Source organism: Fusarium fujikuroi, chromosome FFUJ_chr07, assembly GCF_900079805.1.
Source record: "Fusarium fujikuroi IMI 58289 draft genome, chromosome FFUJ_chr07".
In the NCBI taxonomy this organism is placed as follows: Eukaryota; Fungi; Ascomycota; class Sordariomycetes; order Hypocreales; family Nectriaceae; genus Fusarium; species Fusarium fujikuroi.
Window position 1 is genome coordinate 633,735 of NC_036628.1, and position 12,951 is coordinate 646,685.

Sequence of the window (12,951 nt, forward strand, 5' to 3'; positions counted from 1 at the left end):
TGAGGATAGTTGTAGGAGTACAAGGACAAAAAGGAATTGGTATAGACGCAGCGACGTAGCAAAAAGACTCTGGACACATTGTCCTTTTTTATGATTCATCATGGTTCTGTTTCTTTCAGCTCCATATACAAGAGCCTACTCTCTGTTCCTCCTTAGGTGTCAGGTGGTTTTAAACATACAAATACGCATACAAAGAAAATTATACTAAAGGAAAAAAAAATGAAGATGGGTAACAAAATGAAGATGAGTGAAAAGTTCACCCCCAGGAACAAGCCCCATTACGCTCGCTATTCAATGCGCCGCCAAGATATGGCAGATATCTTGTCTTTTCTATCCATGCACGTGAAAATTATTCAACACTACCCACTACCGTCCTTCATATTTACCGCTGACGAGCTTTCTCGAGATAGGTACGTCAACCCACTTGTGTTCTGTGCTGGCGGTGTCGTCCGCGAAAGGATCGTCCTCAGATACATCTTTGCCTTTACCCTTGCCCTCGTCGAGTCTGGAGATGGAGATACCGCTACCGATGACTTGATCGCCGGTGGCTGTGAACTCCCAGCGTGCTTCAATGTGGCCTGGTTTGGGCTCTGCGCCTTCTGCGCCAATGATGCGGCAGACGATCTTGTGAGGTTCCGTCGTGAGGGTGAGATCGCCAATACGCCAGTACACGAGGTGCTTGTCCTTGAGGTGCGTTCCTACGGGCTTTGTCTGGGCGCCGCTGGATTTGCCTTCGTAGGTGGCGACGATGACGACGTTGTGTAGTGTCACAGGGGCGGTGAGCTTTGATGATGGGTTGAGCTGGTACTGTAGTAAGAGGCCGAGTTTGTCTCCTTGAGGCTTCCATGCGGGTTTGAGGGAGAGAGGAGCATGCTCGCCCAGTGAAGGGGTTTCGGAGTCCTCGGAAAATACTCGGTATGAGAATGCGGGAGTGTTATTGGAGAGGTGATCTAAACCCATGGTGAACTGATCGTTATGGTCAGGAGATGAGTTCACAAAGATGCGGTTCGGTCCGATGCGCTCAAGGGCCGAAAAGTTATTGATGCGTATAGTCTGGTAGCCTGATATGTGTTAGTGGGTGTAAGTATTGTGATAATGAGGGTTGCTTACTCTTCGTATCACCAGAGTCACTGGGATTGTTGACGAATGCAATCTCGCCAGTAATGGTTGTAGACTTGACGACGCCATCCTCAAATGTAGCGGAAACACTCTCAATGATGGACGTGTTCAGTCCTGGAGCAGTCATATGCGCATGCTGAGGATGGTTCAGGCCACCCAATGAGTTGCCCGACCTCACAGACTGTGTATCCGAAGTACCAGCAATGCTAGCCTCAGATGCCAAGGCTGCAACTGCACTTCCCTTGGAAAGAGATTGTGCGAAAGATGGAGATGTTGGTCTAGCGCTCAGAGACGAGTCCGTGCCGCTCTCAGGGAGGTTGGGCGGTGGCACATACATGGTATGGCGCACGTCACGACGTCCTCTCACTGTACCACTACGACGAGTGGCCGGTCCAAGCTTGAGACTGTTGGCGACGCTAGAAAGAGCAGCCATCTTGGCCTCTGGGTCCTCGTCCTCCACAGGCGTTTGCTGAATGTTGACCTTGAGAAGCTGGTCAGGATCTTCGCCAGATTCCTTAGCTTCACGCTGAGCCTCAGAGATGGGGTCGTTCATTGGTGGTGGAACGGTAAATCCTTCAGCGTCCTTGGTTGCGAGCTGTGGCGGCGCGGGGGACTGGTTCTCCTGCTTGTGTGACGGCGGAGGGCCAGGGGGAGGCTGGACATCTGACAGATCGGGTTCATGGTTACCGTTGACTGTACCCCCAGTCGTGTGTGGGATCGGGCTGTCGAGCAGATTTCCGTTGTGCGACACTCCGTTCGTGTTCTCATGCGAGGCATCGGGCCTGGGCGAGTCGGTCTCGTTATTAGGTAGCTTGGGCACATCGGGAGTCTCTGCTAGAGAGGACAATCGGTGGTGCTCTGCGAGGTTGTTGGAGGAGCCTCGAGGGGAGACACCGCGCTCGTTTTGGCTGTGACTGGTTCCCATGCGTCCGAAGCTGGGGCCTAGCTTTCCAGGAGAGAGCTGGCCGAAACCGGCGTGCATGCTCTGTCTCCTGCGTCCACCGAACATGGTACCGAGGCGGCGTAATTTACCACCTTGAAGCTGTTAGTGACCGGTAAACGAGAATTGCCAATGGGCCTACCTGGCTTCTCCTGTGGAACCGAGTTGTGTTCGCTGATATCATCGTCGCCTGCATGGGAAGAGGCGGGAGCTGGAACAGGCGCAGGAGATGATGTGTGGGCGCTTTGAGCAGGCAAATTGGTGCTATCGGCAGTGCTTGGAGGAACTGGAGTCGAAGGGGTTGTGCCTGCGAAAGATGACTGCCGTGTTGATGTCCTTGTAGGAAGCTTTGCCTTGCCAGCCGTAGCCCTGTGCACAAATGACTGAATCTCCTTTTCCGTGTCGATTTCAAGCATGAGAGCAAGGGTCTCCATTGCATTCTCCTGCACACGCCCAGCTGAATCAGATTCGTGGGTCTGATACTGTGTCAGAAGATCACGCAAGTTGTTCACTCGTGACTCGTCGAGGGCCTGGAGAGATTCGAAGATGAAAGGTGCCTGCGACTCCCACTGCCCTGTAGCAGATTCGAGCTTGGAAGAAGCTGCGTCGACCTTTGAAGTGTTTGCACGGCTTCCTTTCTTGGTAAGCTTATCGACCTGATTCTGGGACTCTTCGAGGTCTCTGGCCATAGTCGTTAGGTTGCTGGACATAGTGTTCATGTTCTGGACATCTTTGCGGTTGGCAAAATTGCGCAGCGGATGCTCGATGTCCCTCTCGATGCGATCGGCAAGCTGATGATGCGAGTGGGCGATGTTTTCCGTCGAGTCGATGATTCTATTCCACGGCGCTTGGAACACACTGCAGTTCTGTGAGTAATTGCGATACAAAGGCCTCAGGAGAGATGTTTACCCTAGCTCAGACTGAGAGTTTGGAACCTTGAAGGTAGCAAGCTTCTTGAGGCCCTGCACGTACTGATCCTCCACGCGACGGCGCTCCTGTGTAGAATTGATTAGCGGGATGTCGACGAGGCTCGCAGTGTGATGCCATGTCGTTGCGTAGCCATTGGTGGTTTGCGGATTGTCGTACCTGGAGCCAGTCGGCAATTTCGGTGTTGACGCGGGACATGCGCTTCATTCGTTCGGTAAGAGTGTGCACCGCCTGGCTGGGCTGGAGAGTTGCCTTTTCACAGCGCAAAAGAGTCAGCCAAAGTCCAGCATGGTATTGTATTGATTTCTGCCTCCATTGTCGCCTATGACGATAGAATTGGAGGTCGAGGGGATTAAGCTTACCAGCATGGCGGGATACTCGGCCCTGGCCATATCCTCCATGATGGGCAGCGCAAAGGATTACTGTAATTATGTATAGATGCGGATGAGGGAGTAGTGAATTAATTATAGGATTAATCGCTCGAGGACGAGATGCGCATGGCGGGTTTGGTTGAGCGAGAGGGGTCGGTCGAGATTCCGAGGTAGACAAGCTGAGTTCGTTCGTATGCGATGATGAGCTACGTAACAAAGGAGTATCCGTAGTAGATCAGATGATTGTGATATTATCGGAAGAGTCGGACTCTGGGGAGTAAGTGAGTATTATTGCCGCACAATGCGTAGATCCAATGCCAATGCAATGCAATGCCGCCGAGGATGGACGGGGACGGGACACGAGGTTGGAAAAGAAGAAGAGTAACTTAATGCCTTGGCTGGGACGACAACGGCTAAAAAGGCCTTGACCCAGAATAACTAACGTTAGAGAGAGGCTGGCGCTGAAAGTGAGCGAAACAAGACAGGGCTGGCAGAGTCGGGTTTGGGCTTGGGCTGGTTCTCAGGAAGCAAGAAAAGACTGGACCTTAAGATAGGGTGTCAAAATAAACAAGGTCAAGTGCCCCCTAAGCTTAGGCTAGATTTGCCTAAGTATTCTTGTCGCTTAGGGTCAAGGTCCTGAGTTTTCTTTTCTCCCCAGCTGGGGTAGCTTAGCTTGGAGACGGTGGAGCTAAGTTAATGGGCAAAACGTTTGGTGGTTGGTTAATTTTCTCTAGAGGCCTTCGAGAAGTTCCCTAACGAATTAAGTTAGAGTCACGAGGCCCCGACATGACCTCATAGTGTAGTCTCGGTACTTGAATAATATCAACCCAGATGAAGCTCTACTTTCATGTATCTTATACTGCGTATACTGAAGAATTGTTGATCTATTCTGACCTGACAGGCGTTGCATAGGTAGCTATTATACCCCCTGCTCCTCGTCATCTTGGCCTTGTTTCTGCTTTATGAAATAGCGGGCCTGTTCCCCATCTGGTTTCTGGTGGAAAAGCAGATGCTCAAAACCTGAGACATCCCAGTAACTAAGTTCTCTCTGTTGATTTAAGCTCTCAGCCATAGGCGGGGAAATTTTATCTGTTGTGCTATAATCCTTTGACAGCAGTTGACTTTCTAGATCCCAATTTGACCTGTCATCTTCAATACCTATCTAAGCAAACCCTGCAAAGCAAAACAATGGAACTACCGGGATGGAAAGCTGCGTTGACCATGTCTCAGCGCTACGAGACGATCCAAAAAATGTAAGTAGCCTAATGTGTAACGTACATATACTAACTCACACACGTAGACAAGCCTCCCTTGCTACAACTAGCATGAGTGAGGCCATCGCCATAGAACAGGCCGCCTACCAAATCGCTTCTACTCAGGTGCGCCTAACTTCAGCGGTCCAGAACTCGCGGATCCGCTGACATGGCCTAGGACGAGTACAATCTCGCCTGTCAGCCAACCTCGACACCAACGCCTTCGCCTCCTCAGGAGGAAGAGGAGGGTGACTCTGGGATACGCATTGGGCCTTATGGGAACTGTAGGCCTGTTTCGGATGGTGTAACTTCAGAGGTCTTTCGTTCGGGTGATAGGGCGCTTAAGGTCATTGTGACTTATCAGGATATTGAGCCGCATAATCCGCAGAGGGAGGCCAAGATACTCAAGGGATTGCGAGAACCGTGTATTCCTCTCCTCGAAACGTTTCGTGATCAGGAGCAGAGATTCGTGCTGGTCTTTCCGTTCGTACCGTATACTCTGGCAGATCTTCTCGCCAACGGTCCCTTACCACTCGACGCTGTCCGATCTATCTTCCGAGACGTTGTGCACGCCTTGAAGGATATACACGCACAAGGCATCATCCATCGAGACATCAAACCGTCTGCAATCCTCCTCTCATCTCCAACTGGCCCAGCATATCTCTCCGACTTTGGCACAGCATGGCATCCCGAGCTATCAACCCACTCAGAACCAGCAGATGATAAGATCCTCGACATCGGAACAGGTCCTTACCGCGCGATAGAAGTTCTCTTCGGACATAAATCCTATGGACCAGAGGTTGATATGTGGGGAGTAGGAGTCATGCTTTCAGAAGCGCTCCGCGACCCTCCAACCCCTATATTCGAGTCTCGCGCGGTCCATGAAGATGGCAATCAACTTGGCCTTATCCTCAGCGTCTTCAAAACAATTGGTACGCCCACGCCTGAGACATGGCCCGAGGCAAAACAATTCAAGGTCGCACCTTTCGAGCTATGGACTGTCTTCCCCGCTCGTCCTTGGGAAGACCTTCTTCCGAATGTAGACCCTGACTTCATCGACCTTGTGTCATCGCTCCTTCGCTACGACAGTCAGCGACTTACTGCTGAGCAGGTCAGTTGCGATTCTCTCCCCCCTTAGCAACGTCACTGACAGATATCCCAAGGCTCTTTCTCACAAAGCCCTGGCCGTGAACCCGTGAGGTCAATTGGCTGAGCATCACATCACTGAAGCACTAGCGTTGCATACCAATAATGAACAACTCACCGTCAAATCAATTATCAACGTTAGACTCTTTGCCTCATTTAATCTCCCAATTCGCTTTCACATAGACCAACACTATAACACACTAAAATACACGTTCCAATAACGCTTCAAAAATACCCCAAACAGACACAATGGACGCCCCCGAAGGCACGTACTTCACGCCCTGCTCTCCAACAACCCTAACCTCAACCAGATAATAACAAGTTCATCCCCTCCGAGGTCAAGAACCCTCCTAAGCGCGACCATGCCGAGATAGACAAGACTGGAAACTCTGACAAGAAGGATGACAAGCAGAGTGGATTTGTAGAGAATAAGGAAGACGGTGGCGCAAAGCTTGTTGAAGACAGCGAGGACAACGAGGAGGGCGGTGCCAAGCTGTAGGACAGGTCTGTTAAGGACGAGAAATACGGGGACGTGAAGGTCATCGAAGAGGACTCGGACAAAGAAGATGGCGGTGCCAAAGTGTAGACGTGCCATCGACTCAATCTCTCTACCAGGACATAACATTGGAATGCTAATGCAAGACTTTTTATTCTATCTTATATACTATACTACCCAGTGATGCCCCTTCTAGCCCTGTCGTCTCTTCGTATCTGAGCCCAGGTAGTCAATTGGGTTTCGACATAGCGGGCAAGTATTCTGGTTACTGCTCTGGAACCACTTGTACAAACACGTCCTATGAAACAAGTTCTTGCAAGTGGTGCATCGTTTATCAGGCATGCGCTTGTCGGTCGAGATAATGCTGTAGCAGATAGCACACTCGGTCTGGCCCTTGAGCGCACCGAGAATGTTTCGCTTGAAGACTTGAAGACCATCGATGATGTTGCCGTTGGAGAAAGTAATGACACCCTGTGTCGTCATGATCCAGCTCTGCCACTTCTTCTCATTGACAGCGACACGATTCAGACTCTGCACAGAGACGTTTTCGATGGGGTAGTTCTGAGGTATCTTGATGGCGATGGCGGCTTGATCCTCGTCGACTTCATAGCCAGCTATGATTTCTCTAGAGGATCGCGCGACACGTACAACAAGTTCCTTCTCGTCCATAGCAGGAGGCTCCTGGCTATCAGCCCACTTCTGGACTTCATCTAGGACATCTGAGACTATGATGGGCGAGAAGTACTTGGTCGTCCACGACTCAACAGCGATGCGTGTCTGCTTTGAGCGACAGTCGATGTACCAAGCACGGAATAACCCAGGTGTGTACTTGTGGAGAAGATAGAAGAGATGAACCAACAGCCACTGCATGTTCTTCTCCTCGGGTTCCGACTCTGCCAACTTCACATCGTAGTCTTGGATGTGCTCTGAAGTGAGGTTGACCTTTTCTAGCTTCAATGGATGAGCAGCTGAGTGACCCAGCACGTCAAACATAAAGTCTAGCAGTGGCCCTACGCAATTATCTTGTTTCAGGTTATCAGTAAAGTCGTTTCGGATCTTGAATGATGATGTCGAGTAGGCATCAAAAACGAGCTTCCAGGATAGGAGGTATGAGCGGATAGGAGAGGGAAATTCGGCAAGCATTTCGTCAGAGTACTTCTCGAGCGTGGGGGCGTCAAGAAGAAGTGAGAGGAGTTCGTCAGGGAGTCGGGCATCTGTGGCTGTCAGTTCTTGGTCTTCGTGAGGTAGATCTTTACACATACCTGTCTTTTCCAGCAAAGCATCAATGGACTTCTGCTGTTGCTGTTCAGGAAGAGCCTGGTGAAGTAGGTTGTACGCAGCTGTCTGGATGTCCCGCGATTCCGACGCCACCAGGCCAAAGAGATCAGACAGATCAGGCACATGTCTCAGAGAAATCTTCTGGACCTCTCGGCAAAGCATGGCATCCACAATCTCAAGTGGCTGGGAGCGAGCATCCCGAGGAAGTCGCAGCAGCTCAATCAACGCCCTAGGCTTAGCACTGGCGTACTCCTTGAGGGCATCCTCTAGATCATCATTAGGCTCTTGCAAGGACTCGATGGTCTTGAATAGCCTGAGTGAAGAGTGAATGAAGGGAAGAGCCTCGTTCAACTCAAACTCGTGCGCACGGTTCCAGAGAGATATGCAAAACTCGATGGTCTTTTCCCAGTAAGATCCGTAAACGTCCTTCATACAAGGCAGCAGTTTGTTCAATGCTCGACAAATCTCGGCACAAAGGGCTGGGCTCAGGCTTTCAGGCTCGTCCAGCCAAGAGGTTATTTGGCGGACGGCAAAAACGATTCGGTTGTTAGCCACGGGCATTTCACCCGCCTCGTAAGTCTGAGCACATTGCGACAGAAGAACAAGAGTCATCAATGTCTTGTCACTATCTGCCTTGGCTCCTGCGATCTCACTCACAACCTTATTGCAGAAGTTGCTAGCAATCTTGGAGGGCTGCAGAGTCTCACCAAACCCGGCAATTATAGCCGAGGCTGGCAGGACGGTGGTAGGGCCAATCTTGAGAACATCGGGCTTCAGAAGAGCGTCTTCGAAGCTGGATGATGCTCCATGCGCCTCAGCTAGGAATTGGACAAGCTCACTGAGCGCACGTGCACTGTATAGCCCTCTGGGCGTCAGCTCTTGCGAGTATTGGGTTAATAGATCAATGAGGTCTTGGATGATCGGCTTCTCTTCCGAGTCGCTCCAGGCGCCAGCATCAGCAGCCAACTGATTCAAGATCCCACGTGTCTTGGAGACGAACTGTTCAGCCTGTGCGCTACCTTCAGCATGTTTCAGAGTTTGCCACAGTCGATTCTCCTCCATGCAGGTGATTTGATCAGAGATGAGCTGCACAGTCAGACACTGAAGATACAACAGCTCGAGCTGAAGGGTTTGGGCAACTGAGACAGTGGAAGCTTCTCCGAAAGCTGAGACACATAAAGAGCCATTCTTATAGGAATGGCGCGTCCCTTTCTATCCCGATAAATTCTGAGATTGGTAGATCGAGGGGCTCCCTTAACCAAGGCCACAGCACCGCCAATGCTGTTTGTAATCGACAGAGCCGGATTGACGGATAGTTCCAACAATGGCGCAAGTTCCTTCATCCACACATTGGTACTTGGGAAGAGCTCTTCGGAAGGGATGTCACTCGAGACCGCGCTGTATGCTTGCGACACCAAGGTGTTAATGTCCAGAGACTGCGTTCCTGCTCGCTCGAGGTTGGCTTGAACGACAGCAATAACAGGTAGCTTTCCGTCAGTGTGGGTATCGAGAAGAGTGCGGATGGCAGTCGCTTTTGAAGAAATGGCGGAGTCCTCTAGCTCAGAAAGACCGAGAAGCAGAGCTACCAACGTTGTGTGAACGCGTTCATCGCGGGAGAACAGCTCCGGTCGACCCTTGGCAGCAATCTCCAAGGCTTGGAGTGTTGATTCCGTCTTCGAAGGTTCCTTCTCAAGGATTTCGACAAGAGCTTGAACAAGCTCTCGGTAATTGCTGTCGGTAAGAGTCTGGTATGTGACAGCAGCTTCCAGCAATTCCCAATCATTGCTACCACCGACCGCCAAAAGGACAGCCTGACCAATAATGTGCTTTTGCAAGTCCATGTTTCCCTTGGCGAGAACAGCTCCTCTATCGTTGGAGATGAGTGATGCAAGGGCGACATCACGGGTAGCCTCCGATGGTAGATCGAGGACAGCCTCGACCCAAGAGTTCCAAATAGGTGCGAATTGAGTTGACACGGAGCCGAAAAGGTGAAGCGAAGAGAGAAGGTACCTCGAGGAGGGCGAAGTGACAGCCTTGGCAGCATCATCACGAGCCAGGGTAGTAAAGAACGTGGAGAGCGTTACAGCCCCTTCGCCGTCGAATAAGCGAGGTGCCATACTCAAGGCATATTCGATGATTCGAGCTGCACCAAATGGCTTCAAGTTCCGGCTCTCCAGCAGTGTGATACTCTGAGAAATGGCTTTGAGAGAGGGTTGAGCTGTATGGTCCGGAACCTCTTCTTCCAGGTCAGCTATCTTCTCCTCAATCTGGCCCACGAGACCGAACCACCGTCGGCCCTCCTCAGAGATCTTTTCTTGAGACTGTTGATACTCCCGCGAAACTTCAGGCAACGATCCGGAGATCTTTGCGCAGAAGACACTGGCGAGTCGGTCCCATTCTTCCTTGGACGCGGATACCACCGATGGTGAGGCTTGGACAGTGGCGATGTAGGCTTCGACCAGGACGGAAATCGCGTTTGGGCCAAGCGGTATAGCTACTGTCTTTTCTGACACCGAAAACAAGAACTGCTCAATAAGAGGGAAGAGATGCTCTTGCACAAATGGCAATTGGTCGTCGGCCGGGAGGTTCTTGAGGAGGCGCTTGGCTGTATCGATGAAGCACTTCCATGCGTAAGAAGTGTTCGTTCGAGGTTCATCGCGATGTGTGATACCAGACTTGAGAGAAGTCAAAAATTGGGAAGCAACCTCGGGTGTGATCAAATCCGATGGCAGAACCATCAGCAGTTGATCCAAGTACTCCCAGAACTTGGGCGGACTGCCCTGAGATCCCTTGGCGACGAATGCCTGCAGCCTGCCAAGGGGAGACTTTGGACCGCTCGGTGTCTTCGTTGATGTCCAAACATCGGGATATATTTGTGTCATTTTTGTCAACGCCCGTACATATTCGAGCGCCGAGCCAGCTTGGTTGGTCTTCAGACCTCCTGTGATGAAGGCTTGCTTGACCTTTGCATCATCGGCATATGGCAACTTCCGGTCGATGGAGGCGAACAGCAGCTGACATACCGTCTTCCTGACTGACGAGTCGTTGAAAGTAATGGTCTTCCAAACGTTTTCCTCCGCAAAGTAGTCATCGTATCGAGATTGCAACTTCTCCAAGTTACTTGGCTCAACCTTTTGCAGTAAACTCAAGACAAGTGACAAGCTAGCAGTAACAACTCGATAATACTTTGCCTCGGCATCCTCCGCCGTTGTTGATCGTTCATCGCTCAGGGTATCTTGTGTTTCTTGGATAGCATCAATGGCATAGTCAAGGATCTGGCCCTGGCACTTGGTCCAAAACGCCAGGACCTTTTCAGGGGTGTTGAGAAACGAGGTTAGACCGTCGCTAGCAGCCCTGGCCACAACACGGTCACGGTCATACAGGCCGGCAAGCCATGCGCCGACGATCTTTGGCAGATGACGTTCAAAACGCTTGCGGGCTGATTTCATGAGCTCAAACTGGAGGTTATGCGTCAGTTCACGCACGCGACGTGAGTTGTCTATAGATGTGCGAGGATATATTTGGACCCAAACGTCGAGGATGCCCTCTTCAACCCCGCCATCCTTGTCAAATGGATGAGCCTGAACATAAGCTAGTAGCTCCTCGAGCGCTTTGGCCTTGGTAGTGCTGTCCTTCTTCAGAATGTTCTTGAGCGACACGACAACATTCGGATCCGAGACAGCAGCAAATGAAGGAGGCTCGGCGAGGTACGACAAGGAAGTCCCGGAGGCGGCGTTGCCAAAGCCTCCAAAGCCCGAGAAACCGGGGCGGGGTCCTTCAAAACCACGTCCTGTCGGTTTCCCTTGAGACCGCTTCATGGCTGTGATGATTTGGTGGTGACCAGGTAAAAATACAAATATAGAGTATAATTCAAAAGTGACAGGTGTCACTCGGCTGATGATCGGTTGGCTCTAACTCGGTTGCGGCTTTCGAGGCTGATGATGATATGAAATTTGGTGGTGAGGCAATGATGTCACGGAGCACGGACCGTGGCTAAACCTAGGGCCTTTATCCTAGGTGACAAAAGTACTGATGCAAATCGTGTGCGAATTGGTGCGTCTTCAGACTAGGCCTTTTTGACAGCATTGGGCGTGGTTGATTGAAGATGGGCGGGTCAGGCTGTTCAATATGTACATGAGCCTAACTCTTGATGGAAAAGGACGATGGATGATGACAAATTTAATGAATGAGTTGAGAGATTATATAGTAGAAGAGAATTTAGATTTTTCTTTTACATTATTAGATAAACGTTGTTTGCTTTGTTCATTCGTCAATAGACTCTCACGCCGAGCCCTGGCCGTTTTGACTCATGCCGAACCTCAGCCTGGCGAATGGCAAATGGCAAATGGCAAATGGTAATGTGAGTGAGTTTCCAACCTGCTAAGAAGCATAAGTGAATTATTTACGCATAATTCCTTTGTTACCAATAGACTACCATATGCTACCAGAGGAGTAGGAGAATTACTTTCAGCTTAATTTCAATTCAAGATCATATGGACGGAGGAAAAGTTTGAGCTTACTAGTGCTCTGCCGCTAGAAAGTCCCGATATTCTTCACGATATCTCAGCTAACCTAGACCAGACACCAACCATAGAAATGCTTGTTGTATACCTTTAACCCGGTAACGACCAATAAATGGGATCCAGGTATTCCAATAAGCCACAGAAGTGTCAACAATAAAGTCTTTGGCCAGATTGAAGTCTCAATAGACTGAATTGATAAGGTTACCTTTAGGCTGCAGCATCTTAAGTAAGTAGAAATGCTTATCATTTTTGTCGCAAACCACTACAGGAGTCTGCTTTTATATCTTGCGTAGAGATCACAATAAAATATAGGTAACGGAGATATTTCTGTTTTATGGCATTTTATCTTTCACGATACTTCCCTTCATTAAGCGCCCGCTGAAGGAACCATTGAGAACCATCGATTTACTAACAATGAACAGAGTGCTGTGGTTCACACAAAGTGTGCCAATCAGCTTACGAAACCCCTGTAATCACTTCTCAAACCGTCGACTTACAGCACGGCATACACTATCGATTCACAGAGGCGCGGATGTGACTTATCAGCTCGTGTACCAATCACTTCAGAGATAAGCAGCCCGAGCATTGGACAGGCTCAAAGTTTGCAACTGTCAGTGCCAGAAGTACCAGAGCATGATCGACGCATGTCTCGTGTCTCGCAAAAAGAAGCAAAGAATGCTGGTGGCCTTGGTTTGCCTGGTTTGCTGATTGATGACCTGTATTTCAGGTTGCAACGGATCGCCACTGCATGCAAGCATGTGAGAGCGATTCATCCCTTGGTTTCAGACAAAAAGCCCCTGTCGTCTTACGATTGGTTGCCGCACACCAGGTAGGATTGAGTCGTTTAATGGCCGCGATATGCGCCATTAAATCAACCACTAAACAACAAAGATCAATA

General features: G+C 50.2%; 3 protein-coding genes; 1 reads left to right on the forward strand and 2 right to left on the reverse strand.

Moving 5' to 3' along the window:
• Positions 1-366: 366 nt before the first annotated feature.
• On the reverse strand, positions 367-3,387 carry FFUJ_08908 (related to SYP1 Protein with a potential role in actin cytoskeletal organization; the record flags this gene model as incomplete). XM_023580341.1 has 6 exons in its annotated part: positions 367-1,061; positions 1,111-2,154; positions 2,202-2,917; positions 2,969-3,054; positions 3,146-3,238; positions 3,349-3,387. The coding sequence occupies 6 exons, from the start codon at positions 3,385-3,387 to the stop codon at positions 367-369; spliced, it is 2,673 nt and encodes an 890-aa protein (XP_023433133.1).
• Positions 3,388-4,578: 1,191 nt separating this feature from the next.
• Positions 4,579-6,255, forward strand: FFUJ_08907 (related to cyclin-supressing protein kinase; the record flags this gene model as incomplete). XM_023580342.1 has 4 exons in its annotated part: positions 4,579-4,610; positions 4,658-4,736; positions 4,789-5,721; positions 6,079-6,255. 4 exons carry the CDS (start codon positions 4,579-4,581, stop codon positions 6,253-6,255), a joined length of 1,221 nt encoding a protein of 406 aa, XP_023433134.1.
• Positions 6,256-6,444: 189 nt separating this feature from the next.
• FFUJ_08905 (uncharacterized protein) lies at positions 6,445-11,348 on the reverse strand (the record flags this gene model as incomplete). XM_023580343.1 has 2 exons in its annotated part: positions 6,445-8,549; positions 8,642-11,348. The coding sequence occupies 2 exons, from the start codon at positions 11,346-11,348 to the stop codon at positions 6,445-6,447; spliced, it is 4,812 nt and encodes a 1,603-aa protein (XP_023433971.1).
• Between the last annotated feature and the right edge of the window lie 1,603 nt (positions 11,349-12,951).